Source organism: Acartia tonsa, chromosome 3, assembly GCF_053477335.1.
Source record: "Acartia tonsa isolate MP-2025a chromosome 3, ASM5347733v1, whole genome shotgun sequence".
NCBI lineage: Eukaryota > Metazoa > Arthropoda > Copepoda > Calanoida > Acartiidae > Acartia > Acartia tonsa.
The window spans coordinates 3,216,986-3,230,743 of NC_137262.1; the positions used below are offsets into that span (position 1 = coordinate 3,216,986).

General features: G+C 31.3%; 1 protein-coding gene across 5 annotated transcripts in view; it reads left to right on the forward strand.

The window, feature by feature from the left end:
• LOC145313066 (uncharacterized) overlaps positions 1 to 13,758 on the forward strand; it is a 129,847-nt gene that overhangs the window by 90,444 nt on the left and 25,645 nt on the right. For 3 of the 5 annotated variants that reach the window (XM_080152325.1, XM_080152330.1, XM_080152329.1), the window contains 4 exons: positions 5,865 to 5,982; positions 10,476 to 10,536; positions 10,930 to 10,956; positions 13,675 to 13,729. In XM_080152325.1, coding sequence (XP_080008451.1) covers positions 5,865 to 5,982; positions 10,476 to 10,536; positions 10,930 to 10,956; positions 13,675 to 13,729 — 261 coding nt within the window. The remainder of the gene's footprint in view (positions 1 to 5,864; positions 5,983 to 10,475; positions 10,537 to 10,929; positions 10,957 to 13,674; positions 13,730 to 13,758) is intronic. The other 2 variants (XM_080152326.1, XM_080152328.1) reach the window with 2 other exon arrangements.

Here is a 13,758-nt window from a genome sequence, read left to right on the forward strand (position 1 = left end):
AATAAGTAAGTAAAAGGTGCTCATTGATTCTTATATAAAAGTAACAGGTTGTCTGACTGTCCCGAAGAATCACGCTAATCACCACCTTCCCAAGAGAATCCGCTTATAAAAATGCCCCCCTCCCCCCCCTAAAAATACTATTCTTTTTAAAACTAAGATTGAAAATTAGGGAAATCCTTTTCCCTTCCACCTCTTGTGCCCCTAATAAAATAAACTAAATAAAACAAAACATTATAACTAATCCATGCAGAAAATAAACTGTTTTGAATACAAATGTTTTCCTTAGATAGAGTTGGAATTTTTGTTTTTATATCCTAGATACCGATGCATAAATAGACACACTGTAAAAGATTACATGGTGGTGTTTTATTATCTCTTATTTTAGGTAAGGTTAGGTTGATTAAAGGTTAAAAATGATTGTTTATAGAAGTGTTAAGGCCTCGCAGGATTAAAGCCACAAACAGTTTTTAGAAAAAAAAAGAAGGGGGGGGGGTTCAATAGTCAAGAAATAGTATAGAGTGAAAGTACCAATCAGAGACTCGACAAAGTGGCTGAAAAAATGAGCCGTTTGACGTCAATAGATCTATCTCTTTTTAAGGGATTTTCTTTCCCACATCTCCTCTCATAATCAAATTTTTATGACGTCACACGGCTACTTTTTTCAGCCTATTTGTTGAATCTGGGTCAAAAAATTTTACCTCTTCTGTATTTTATATAATTTTGTTTTCAACAACTTTTTAGAGTTAATGTTGTTATAAACCCTAAATACTGTTTTGTAGATTCATTGTTATTAAAAACAACAAAATAGATAGACAAGTAAGTGGGTGTTTTCATCATAAACAGATCTTCACAGATACAAATAGAGAAAAATACATTGATAGATAAATAAATCCAAAATTTATCGCCAGAAAGATTTATTATATGTATATAAAACTATCAGAAATATAATGAGTAGTAAAAAAGAAAAAGTTGATTTGCCTTAGATAGTATATTGAGAAATATCATTTTTTTTGGAAAGATGCTTAACGGTCAAGGTTATACAAAACCGACAGGGCTAGAAACCCCTGTCAGCTAGACATATGCATTTTTTCAAATGTTAAAATTGACTGAGCTGGATCTTTAAATCATTTTAGTGGTGAGCCAGATCGGGGTGAGCCAACTTTCCACCAATAAGAGCACAGCATTTTTTGAAATGCCGCGCTGTGATTGGCTGAAATTCGGCTCACCCCGATCTGGCTCACCACTAAAATGATTTAAAGATCCAGCTCTGGTAAAGAAAAAGATTTAAGTGAAATCACCACTTGAGTCTTTATTAGGTAGTCTTTATGTAATATGATTACTATACAAATATTGTTTTTATGAATAACAGCGTTGCGGAGCCGTTTGATTTTGTGCGGCTCCGGCTCCACGGAGCCGCCTGTGAAGATAACCGCGCCGGCTCCGACCTAAAATCAAGAAAAACTAATCATATTTTTTAGGCCAATATTATTTTTTACTTTTGAAGGTTTTAAAAGATAAAAAACTTGAAAAACTTAATAGGGGTATTTGGCAATTTGCACACGACACAACAGAGTTACCAAATTATGATTAATAAAGAAATATTATTTTAACTAACCCAGAGCCGGAGCCGTTTTTTAACGAAAATAACGGCTCCAGCAAACTATGACGGCTCCGCGGCTCCCGGCTCAGGCTCCACTACACTGATGAATGAAATAACTATTATAAACATACAATACCTAATATTGTTTGTTTACTTAACTAGGATAACAGCCAACCAGATGGACAGAACAAACAAGTAGAATTTATTGGTCAGAGGAATCTTCATATAAAATGATAAACAGCAGAAAAAAATTATTTTATCTTGAGACTTCCATTAAGACGTAATGAATAGACAGACGGACAGAAACTGAATTAGATTCTCAATCACCTAGGCAAACACAGTCTTAAATCACTTCTAAGAAAATTACTTTACCCCCTGCATTGGTGGGATAAGCAGACGGACTAACTGGTAGTAGACTATCATTTATAGAGTAGCTTCGCTACTAACAATTTACATATTGATGAAAGAGTATCAAATAACATTTGGGACAACATAAAAAAAGATGTCTACAAATTAATGCATATTAGATAATAGAAGCAGGGAATATTTATTGTTTATGGATTATTTATTCATTATTTTAATTAATAGAAGTTTTTTTTATTTAGTTTAGGCTACTTTCCAAAATGATTAGAATGATCTGTTGATCGATAATTTGGTGAATGTTGTAAAAATTGTAGGTTAAACAAAAAAGATTAGGTCACTAAACAAAATGCATATATAAAGTTGTTGCAATTTGATAAATAGAATTATGTCATCGCAAGAGGCCACACAATTCATAATGCAACTTAAAAATAGAATATTACTAACTTATTGAACCCATACGTGGGTTCAATATTTTGTTTCCCATAATCAATCTAAAAGTATGAAATACCTTTAGAACTATTCTGAAAAAATTCTGTAAAATTTAAAAGACAAATGTTTAAAAGGTACAATCTTGTTTCAACGTTGTGTTTTCCTATCATTTTTTTTTGGTGGGGGGCGGGGGAGGAGAAGTGGGACAACAATCTTTCAAGAAAAAAACTTAAATTTCCATAAAATTACTTTTTATCGTTTTCTAAATTTACGTTGTATTACAAAATTAGGGAAGAGTATAAATAAATTATCTAGCTTAATAATGTACACCTGTCTGTACATTAGTGTGGCCCAAATGAAGGTCTAAATCGTCTTTCAATGTGCGGAATGTAAAAATAGGTTATGTATTGTTTGTAGATTTTAGTCCTATAATTGATTTTAAGAAAAAATCTATCGCTACCTCGTCAAATGCATGTTTATTTTCACCTTTTCTTCCCCGAATTAAGAAAGCCTTACACAAGATATAAAGCAAAACATCAAATTTTCTGTCTGTTTGTTTACAAACATTGAAATAAAATATTAAAATCACCAGGAATAAACATATCAAGAAAGAATGTATTAAAATTTATTTATGTACAATTACAATAATTTGGGAAAGCTAATTTATACTGCAAAATCATTAAAGAAAAATAATTTTAAAAAAGCCTTACTCTTTATTCCTGGTTTAATAATAAACAATCAAATTATTTTTTGCAATATTAATTTTTTTATTAGTATCCTTTTTATTAAAGTTGAATATGAGAATAAGTATATTATTTATTTTTTTTACCTTCATTTAATTTTTTATTTAAATAAATTGTCTCTTTATTGGCGACAATGTCTGTTGAGCCATGAAGTTTATTAAAAACACTTTTTCCTAATTTATGTCTTTAAAACGTATATTTTTTGAGTTTTTCATCATTCCTCTTCTCATAAGACTAATAGCTACTGTTTTAGTTCAATTTCTTACACAAATTATCAATTTAAATAAAACAATGCTTTTAGAAGTTTTTCGGAATTATTCGGCAGGAATGGCGGTTCTGCCTACTTTTTAAAATTGCTTCATATTTGAACTCTTGTTACATTTTTTTAGGTTGGCAGTTCTTTAATTATTTCTTGTTAAAATCATGAAAATATGAAGTTTTTGATAAAAAGCTTAAGATTGAAATTTCGAGATCAATTTTCATTGTAGAGAGGTCTAGTTTTCACTAAAAGGTCTACTTTTGTGCTGGTAACAACTTCAAAGTATCCGAAAATTGATATGGTAAAGATTTTAAAAAATCATGTTTTTTTGGGCCAGTCTACTGTACATAGATAATTTCCAGACTATATATATATAGATAGATAGATAATGATAATTAAGTATTTTTACTTAATACAAAACTGTATCTGTTGTATACAATAATAAGCGGCTGGGCCCCTAGAATATAGTTATATGTATTTGAAGAGGTTGGTAAAAACTACAAAATATCCTAACATCATCCTAAGACTTAAATCTATAAATTTAATAGGTTAAAACCATCCCGAGATCTATGTAAAGCTTCCCTTGAATGGAAATATGCATCAAATTTGTAGGATAAAGACAAATTAAATTTATATAATAGGATAATACAATTTATAATTAAGTACTTCATTTCAAGAAAGTTTCACATAGCTTTTAGGATAGTTTAGAGCTATTACAGTTTTAAATTTAAGCCTTCGAATTATTCTGACACCTTTTGTGGTAGCGGCCTCGGTTTATCAGCCGCTTCCCAAGTTCAGGATTACGGCAGTGCGAACAGACGTGGACACGTATAATTATAGAGAAGCTGGGCTTCTCTAGATATCACCAAATAACAAACAGAATTTACTGAGGTGTTACTTTATTCAGAGTCTAAAGGTTACTGATTTATAATACAACAAATAATCAATACACAGATTGGAATAATTAATACTAAATCAAAAGTTAAATATAGATATACATGCAATAAACAAAATGGACAACATTTATCCCCCATCCCTGGAAAGGGGTGGGGAACCAAACAATTCAGATTAACCATAATGCAGCTGTCAAAACTATAATTAATTTTAAAGCATGGGGGAGGGGTCAGGTGTACCCATCCCCCCGTTACTCGGGGGAGGTCTCTCAGCCCTCCTACGAGTCGGGGTCAGGGTTGCCATGCAGCATGGCCCAGGGTTGCCGAATACCACACTTTCTTCCTCTTTTTATTGTTAAGGAAAATTCGCTTGTATATTATATCAGTATTGTTTTTATCAGAATGTGTACAAAAACTGTTAGCTACGATTATGGTAATTTAATCAATTTGGAAAATAGATATTTAATAGTCTATTATATCTGTGTTGACAATAATATTTTTTTTTCATTCATAATTTTGTACCTATTATTGAATCTTTATATGATATAATTTATATAATATACTATCATAATGATCATTTAAATAATATATATGAAAAGACATTATACGAACCTAGTTAAAGTGTCTGACTCATCTGACTCTGATTATGACATAAAAAAATAGCCAATGAGAGGCCACTATAAATTTTAACATAGGTCAATTACAGTGTATTGTATACTGGCCTCTCATTGGCTAATTATTTTACATCATAATAAGAGTCAGACATCTTTACTAGGTTCCGATAATAATAAACCAATTCTATCATTCTGTGGAGAAAAATCATTGGTTATAATGGTTGGAAACCACTGGTTTAAAACTAACTTACAATCAAAATCCAATAAAGTACCCAAAGTTTATTAAACAACAAATAATAAAAAAAATTTGGGTACAGGTGTAATTTACAGTTCAATGTCCCCTCCCTCCTGTTTTAAAATTCAAACTATTTTATATAATCCTATATGTATAACTAGCGGCTACGCCCCTAGAGGCCTCTAGTGGCACTTTAAATGTTTTTGTTTGTTAAAGTTGATTTTTTATGTACGATACCACCTTATTTGACGTTGAAGTCTCCCCTAAATTTAAAAAAAAATTTGATTTTTTTGTCATTTCTCTTGGGAGGGTGGTGGTACCCTCCCCCAAAATAGTTATAAACCTTTCCGGGACTTATGAGAAGCTACCCTGTTAAGGAGAACCCGATCGGTTCAGCGGTTAGCGAGATCCTTCGGTACAGACACACAGACACACAGACAGACAAACATCCTGTTACTTTAGTATAAGGATGTATATATAAAGGCAACGTCTCTATAAAGTCAGTTATTATATCTATACATATTCTTTGCTAGTTTGACCAGGGAGTAAGAGGATACTTGACTGTAAATTTGATAAAAATAGGGTAATTTTGTTTATTATAATATGTGCTTCTCATTAATTCATCTTTCCTTATCTTAAACCTAGTATTATCTTTAATAGCTTTGCTACTTTTAAACGTTTTCCTCCTTATTATGCTCATCACTCTTACCCCCATGTAATTGTTCAAGGATTCCTGACCCTGCCGACGGCCTATGTGACCGGAAACCCTGTGGAGTGTGTCGTACATCCTGACCTCTGGAACAAAACTAAAATATGGGATCCCCTTGGTATTGGCCTCATAGACAGGTAATATTTCTGCTTCCAGGACAAACGCAGGAGTACCAAACGTCGGATTAGACATACGCAGGAGGTCTACAATATTAATTTAGTTAAATATTTCTGTACAGTATACAGGTTTGGTTAGGTTAAGATATGAATATTCAAATAAGCCCCCCTCCCACACAGGGATTAGGCATTTAAAAGCTTATAAGATAGTTTAGAATAGGTTAGTTTAGTTCAGGTTTCCACTCCGACGTTTGGGATTCCTGCGTTTGACCTAGGACCATATTTCTAACCACCTATGTTAATATGCATACTTCTCGTTCAAGGGAATAAGTGATGGAACGTTAGCTAATCAATTTGAATCAATAAATCAATTGAAGATAATTTTCTTTCTCGTATTCATTCGAATCCGGTGGATAGGAACCGGTTGTCATTTATACGAAAAAAACTATGTCTAGCATCGTATTATAGCCAGCTTTGTACGAATATAGAAATGTACAATCATAAGATTAAAACCGTTTTTTTAGTCCGTTCTATATCCGCGGAAAGCTGTTTATAATACGATGCGAGAAATAACTATTACACTATTGAATGCAAATTCTTTCTATGTTAAAAATAACACCAACTTCTGCTCTGGTAGCCACGTAAAGAAAACATAAAAAATAGGTTAAAGAATAAACAACTAGTTACACTGGTCTGTAGGGAACCTAGTGATAGTGTTTAACTTTTTATCTTTGTGACGTAACAAAAATCCATCTCTTTTTTAGGGGTTTTCTTTCCCACCTCCCCTCTCATCCTTCGATTTTTGTTACGTCACAAAGATAAAAAGTTAGACACTAGTACTAGTTTCGTCTGTAGGAGCTTTCCGATAAAGTTAGTGCAATCAACAGGGTTCTTTTCACTAAAAACGAATTTTACAATTTTTATGCCGGCAGTTTTTTTTTAAATTGTAGCTGTCTATAGTGCCCTAGCAAAATGGGGATAGATGTCACTGGTTTTGGCTTACCTATTCTATGGGCGTCAGAAAATACCCTATACCCCATCTGTATTCTAGGGGCCGGGGTTTCTTTCCACTTTCCCTTTCTCTTTCCCTCTATTATGACGTTGATAGAATAGGTAGGCCAAAAGCTGTGACATCTATCCCCATTTACCTAGGTCACCAAACACAGCTACTTAAAATCGATTTCTGTTAAAATTTCATAAATCAAAGTTTTCTATAGACAAAAAATAATTCTAATTAAAATGTTTCTCTTTAAAGATTTCAAAGTCAGAAATCTGATATTGAAAAGCATTTCTATTTAGTAGCGAAGATACTCTGTAATTCTCTTTGTCCGTTCGTCAGTTAGTCCGTAATGTTTTGGAGGAAATATAATTTTCTCAGCTGTTATTAGATATTGACAACTGAAAATTTTAGTGAAGATTCCTATAACTTATACGCGTATGTTTGTCCGTCTGTCTTTCGCTCATGCTTTAAAAAACTAAACATCCGCTCCATAACTTTCTTTGTCCGTATATAAATTCCATAATTTTGTATGCTTTGCTACTTATGGATGTTGTCATCCTTGTTTCTCTCTCAGCTACTACACATACTCTTTTTATATGATTTTCCATTTGCGATAATTTCATTTTATTTTCACTCTCAAAGTTGAAGAAATTTTGAGAAGAATATTACAATATTGTGAAATCAAAAAGATTTTTCAAAATCTAATAAATTTTTTTTTGATGCAAGGTGTAGTTTAAGTCAGGGATTATAAGGGATAAGACAATTGATAATAAATTAAAGTAAACCCCCATAAATTATGATAAACAAAATTACCCCTTATCTGTACAACCAATTAAGATTTTAAATCCATTGTACACTCCCTCCCTTAAAATAAATACAGAATTTTCTTTTTTCTTTTGCATAAGCAACATTTTCATAACTTTGTTTTTATTTTTTTCTTTAAAGTAAGTTTTTAAACCTACTGTTAGACTTTAAACCAACTTCTTCCCATTCTCTAGGGCCTTTACTAATAAAGGCAGCTAGGAAAGTAGCATATATACAATTTACAAGACGTTTTTAAAGCAGAACCTTTTTAAATCTATTATTTTATCTTTTGGTTAAAACATCACCTAAAAATAAATTGTAGCTAACTGACTTACAAAATAATATAAGCAGAACATATGCTTAAATACCAATACAATTTGTAAGGTGTATATAAAACTATATCTATTTTTAATAGCGAAGCTTTTCTATAATTAGGGTCGGTCCGTCCGCACGTCCGTCCGAGATAGATAGCTTTTATTCGTTAATTTAGGCATGTTAGAATTGTCCTATCGATTTCAAACTTTGCATGAGGATTCCTGTAGTAGTTGGGTACGATTTAGAAAGCGTAGCAACTCTATAATAATTACCAGAATGTCCGTACGTCCATTTTAAACATGTTGATTTTTCTACTTTTTTGTGATCTAATTATCCGTTTGATCTGATTTTTGGTATATTGATTTCCGGGACAACAAAGAACAATAGTAGAAGCGAAGCAACTCTATAATCAAGTTTTAAATATATAAGTATGTCCATAAACATTATCCTGTATCAAGCAGTTTTTCAACAAATTTACTTACAATTTTGCTCCGACTCTTTCGATACTTTTATATTCTGATTATTCAGTTCAGACACTATACAAGTGTTAATGTCCGTTTGTCTTACCGTTTCAGTGCTTCGCTTTTATGGATGTTGTCATCCTTGTTCCTTTAAGATCTTGCTTACTACAATGCTCATTGAATTTTTCATTTAATTTTCATGGAAGCTTTTCATGTGCCCTTGGCAGGTTTTTGCTTATTTTTGGGGAGGGTTGATTTACACTACCAAAAAGAAGGGACACCATTTAAAAATAAAATAATTGAGACTAATTAAAACTGAATTTGAGATAACCTTAATGAATAGGGATGCAGCCGCCCGCTAGTACTGACTCATACATACCCACATAACCACAACCTTACTTGAATTTCAAGAGAACTAAATTTAATATTTCATAGAAAGGTGGCTATGTACTATTTGATGAGACAAATTTAACATTTTTTTCATTACATTATTTAATCACAACCAACCAAGTTTTTAAATTTTTTCAAATCCATAAAAATAAAGATTAATTATCAATTTGGGCCAACTCTAATCAAACTTATAATTTTTAAATGCTTTTGGTCATTTTATGTCGAAGTTTGAAATATTATTTTTGAATAACTAAAGTAAATAAAGAAATTGTTTTTTGTAACATACTATACAAATCTACAGTTTGTTTTGGTGCATTTGAAAATTTGTACCAAATATACATTAAAATATTTAAAATTTAACAAGATGGATTAGTAATATTAACAATGGATAATTCCTTAATCCTATGACGAAATAGGTTATACGACATGCAATATTTTTAAAACTTTTTTTCTTTAAATTAAAATTATGGTTTCAATAATTAAATATGAATTACTAGATTTAAGAGAGACTAGTGGCTACGCCCCTAGAGGCCTCTAGTGGCACTTTAAATGTTTTTGAGAAAAAAAATCTATGTTGCGTTCTAGTCTCTACGTAAAAAAATCGATGTTTTTGTGATTTCGCTTGGACGGGTGGTGGTACCCTCCCCCCAAATAGTTAAAAACCTTCTCAGAACCTATGAGAAGCTACCCTGTTAAGGAGAATCCGATCGGTTCAGCGGTTAGTAAGATCTTTGGTACAAACATACAAACACACAGACAAATAGACTGACATCCTGTTACTTTATTAAAAGGATAATGATAGGCTTTCTGTAAAAGAAGTTGAATTACGTGACAGCTTCACTTAGTGAGCTTAATCAAGAACATAGGTGGATCTTTAAAAAAAAATTGCCCCACTAATCGCTTAGTGGGGCAAAAATGTTTTCGTGAAAAATCCACCAAAATCACATTAAAAATCTACAAAAATTAAACAAACTCATAGAAGGGTTATTAACATATGATTTTGTTTAATTTTTGTAGATTTTTAATGTGATTTTGGTGGATTTTTCACGAAAACAATTTTGCCCCACTAAGCGATTAGTGGGGCAAATTTTTTTTCAAGAATCCACCTCTGAAACCCCTCTCTTTCTTAGTTTTATTTTTTTTTTGTGTTTTACCTTTAATTATCTATGTCTCATGAAATGGATTTTATTCTTGCTCAACGAATTGAATCATACAGTGATCAACCATAAAAATAAACACCTATTTGCTTGCACGACCTTAGATCAGAAGTTGTAACTGTGCTTAGTGAATGTTCCGAGGTTAAAGCTCATTTAACCCCCCCCCCCTCTATATAATGTACCTGGATTTTGGAGGACTGCTGTAATGTAGCTGCCAGGATGTATGGATCCAAACTTAATTTACATGAAAAATTGAATTCTTGTTTCTGTACCTTTCACGAAAATTAAATGAGAGACAAAAATCCTTTGGATTTGTATATCAGCCTCCCTTTCTGAAAATAACATTATTAAGAAGGCATATATCTATAATATAAATATAATTTCTAGGCGTCAGCAGAGCCTGGACGACGAGTACCTAGAGGAAAATTATGGAGCTCCAATTACACAGGTATATTTTAGTATATATCACAAAGAGTCTAATTTTGTGAAAAAAAAGCCAAAGAGTATAGATTTTTATGATAGTTTTGCTTTTAGTAAGCCTTTCTTATGTGTAATTCAGATAAAAGAATAAATAAATATTTAATTGGGCTCAATAAAAGACCTATTAGGTTTAATGTAAATTAAGCATCTTTTTAATGAAAAGATAAACATGTATATTAAATTTTCTTCCTTTGACAATTTCAATTTCAACTGGACTTAAAAATAAATCAAATACTTTACTAATGTCGAAATAAAATTTTAGTAGCTATCTACAGCAAAAAAGTTGGCTTTATGAATTTAAAATTGATTTACATTAAAGAAAATTAAACTTTTTTGATTATACTTCTTGAAACTTTTAAAGCAGAAACCTATAGAGAAAAATGACAAGGTAAATACAAAAATTAAAAATGATTTCTTGACTTCAAGGCATGGAATGAAAAAACAAAAACTTTTTAAGACTAGTTAAATCTTTAAATATTACCTTTAAAATTTAAATAATAGATTGATAACATTTAATGCAAATCTATATTATTATGAGACTATTTTAAAAATTACATTTAAAATATTTAAGATATTTTATCACAAAATAACAAAATTTCTCTTTCGAGTGCTTTTATTATAGCTAATGGTTTTAAGAATATTCTCTTATTTTTCATGATAGATTTGAAATAATTAAAGAGTGGTTAATGCAAATTTTGAACTATGATTTTAGAATAGATCCAAAATAGTAATAGATATTCTCTGAATTTGATATAGTTATAAAATCAGAAATAATGTATTAAGCTTACTTTTGTTTGACAAGACAAACCAATTAAAGACTTTAACGAATAATTGCATGGATTTAACATATTGTATATTTAACCACTTTTATATAAGCGAAAACAACACTCTTTAAAACCAAATAATGTAGTTTTGAAATATAAGACATATTTACAATTGTGTGAAATGTTTGCTTAGGTAAACTAAAAACAAATTGAAATGAAATGGCATGCATATAATGAAATAAAGTTTAACACAGCTACTCCATAAACGCAATTTCACAATTCTTTATATACAATACTAGCGGCTTCGCCCGTACCCTCTAGGGGCTATGCCCCAAGAGGTTTGATCAAACCAATGTTTCGTAATTATTTTGGGTGGGGAGGGTATATTTAATTTTTTGGGGGGGTTGGGGGTGTCCAATCCCCCAAGAAAATAGTTATAAACCTTCCCGGGACCTATGAGAAGCTACCCTGTAAAGAAGAACCCGGTCGGTTCAGCGGTTAGCGAGATCCTTAGCTACAAACAAACAAACAGACAAACAAACAGACAGACATCGTTCTACTTTGTATTATAGATAGGTTTTAATAATTAAAGATATTTACCCAAGCACTGTAAAGGGGTTGAACAATCGCATAACATATTTGAAGATGAATTGTTGATTTATATTTTTTTGTATATGACATTATTCTCATTATGAAATTTTAAAATAAAAACTTGTGATTGTCTTTTAGAACCATAGTAGAAATTATCCTTACATCCCTACATAAAAGTTTTAGGATATCTTCTGCGAAGGATGTAACTAACCACTGAACTGACATTGTTTTTCTTTACTGTGAGGCTTCTTATAGGTTCATAAAAGTTTTATAACTATTTTGAAGGCAGGTACTTCAACATTATAATCTTCCTCCTAGGGAAACAAGGATGACAACATCCATAACATCGAAACACTGAAACGGTTGAAAAACTGCTTGATACAGGATAATGTTTATGGACATATTTACATTTTCAGGACTTGATTATAGAGTTGCTTCGTTTATGATATTGTACTTTGTTGTCCCAGGAATCAATATACCAAAAATCAGACCAATCGGATAATTCGATCATATAAAAATTTGTTGTTAAAAAAGTAGAAAAATCAACATATTTAAAATGGACGTACAGACATTCTGGTAATGATTATAGAGTTGCTACGCTTTTTAAATCGTACCGAACTTTTACAGGAATCACCATGCAAAGTTTGAAATCGATAGGACAATTCTAACGTGCCTAAAAAAACTATCTGTCTCGGACGGACGTACGGACCGACCCTAATTATAGAAAAGCTTTTTTCTGCACAAAACCACGATATCTAGGCAAGAACTATTATGTCCACAAGAAGCACATTCTAAAAAATAACAGTAAACTGTCTTAAAATGAGTAATATTAAGCTAACTCTTAACAAATATTGAACTCTGTTCAAGATTTTAATAAGTTATATATTTGTTAACTTAAGAACTGAAAATAATAAGAACATTTTCTCATTGAAAGTAGAGGATTTACCATTTAAATGTCATGTTTGATATGTCAAAACATATTTCCAAACATTTTAGTTTATCTGATTTTGCTAATGTTTTAATATTAAGAATATTATTTAGATTTGCTGCCATAATATAATATAGGTCTAAGGTGGAGGGGTGGGGGGGGGGGGTAATAATACTCCTCAAACTTCGAAACCCTAAAATATTTTGGACCCCTCCCCCCTCAAATCTTTGCAACCCTCATTTTATGCCACCCCTCCCCCCTCTTGCACGTCCTTTAATTAGATTTTACCGAAATTATAAATCTAAATCCTTTTCATTGTTTTTTTTTGTTTTTTTTTATGAGGGGCTATTTTTCCTATATATAGTATTATAAACAGCTTTCCGCGGTTATAAAATGTTCAACTTAAGATTAAAACCAGTTTTTATAGCCCCGAGATGTCGAAGGCAAAGGCTAATAAAACTGTTTTTAATCTTATGATTGTTCATTTATATATTCGTAGAAAACTGGATATAATACGATGCGAGACATAATTTTTTCGTATGGATAAGATTGGTTCTGATACACCAGATATTAATCGGTTTCAAATGAATAAGAGAAAAATTTAGCTTGAACTATAATACACTTGACGGTAAAGAAGCATCATATTAGTCCAGCAGTTTGCGTGATCCTAAGTTAAAGATAGACAGACTGACATCCTGTTACTTTACTGAATTAATATTAACATTTTTTTTCATGCTTGAATTCAAAGATGTAACATAAATTATTGTATAAAGCCCATTATAGTATAAAAACAACTTTTAATAGATTTATTTATTTTATTTAGGTTCGGATGACTCACTGGTATGTGAAAAGATATTGTACAGAAAACTATGTCTCAAAGGAAAGAAAATGTTGCATAAAACAAGGA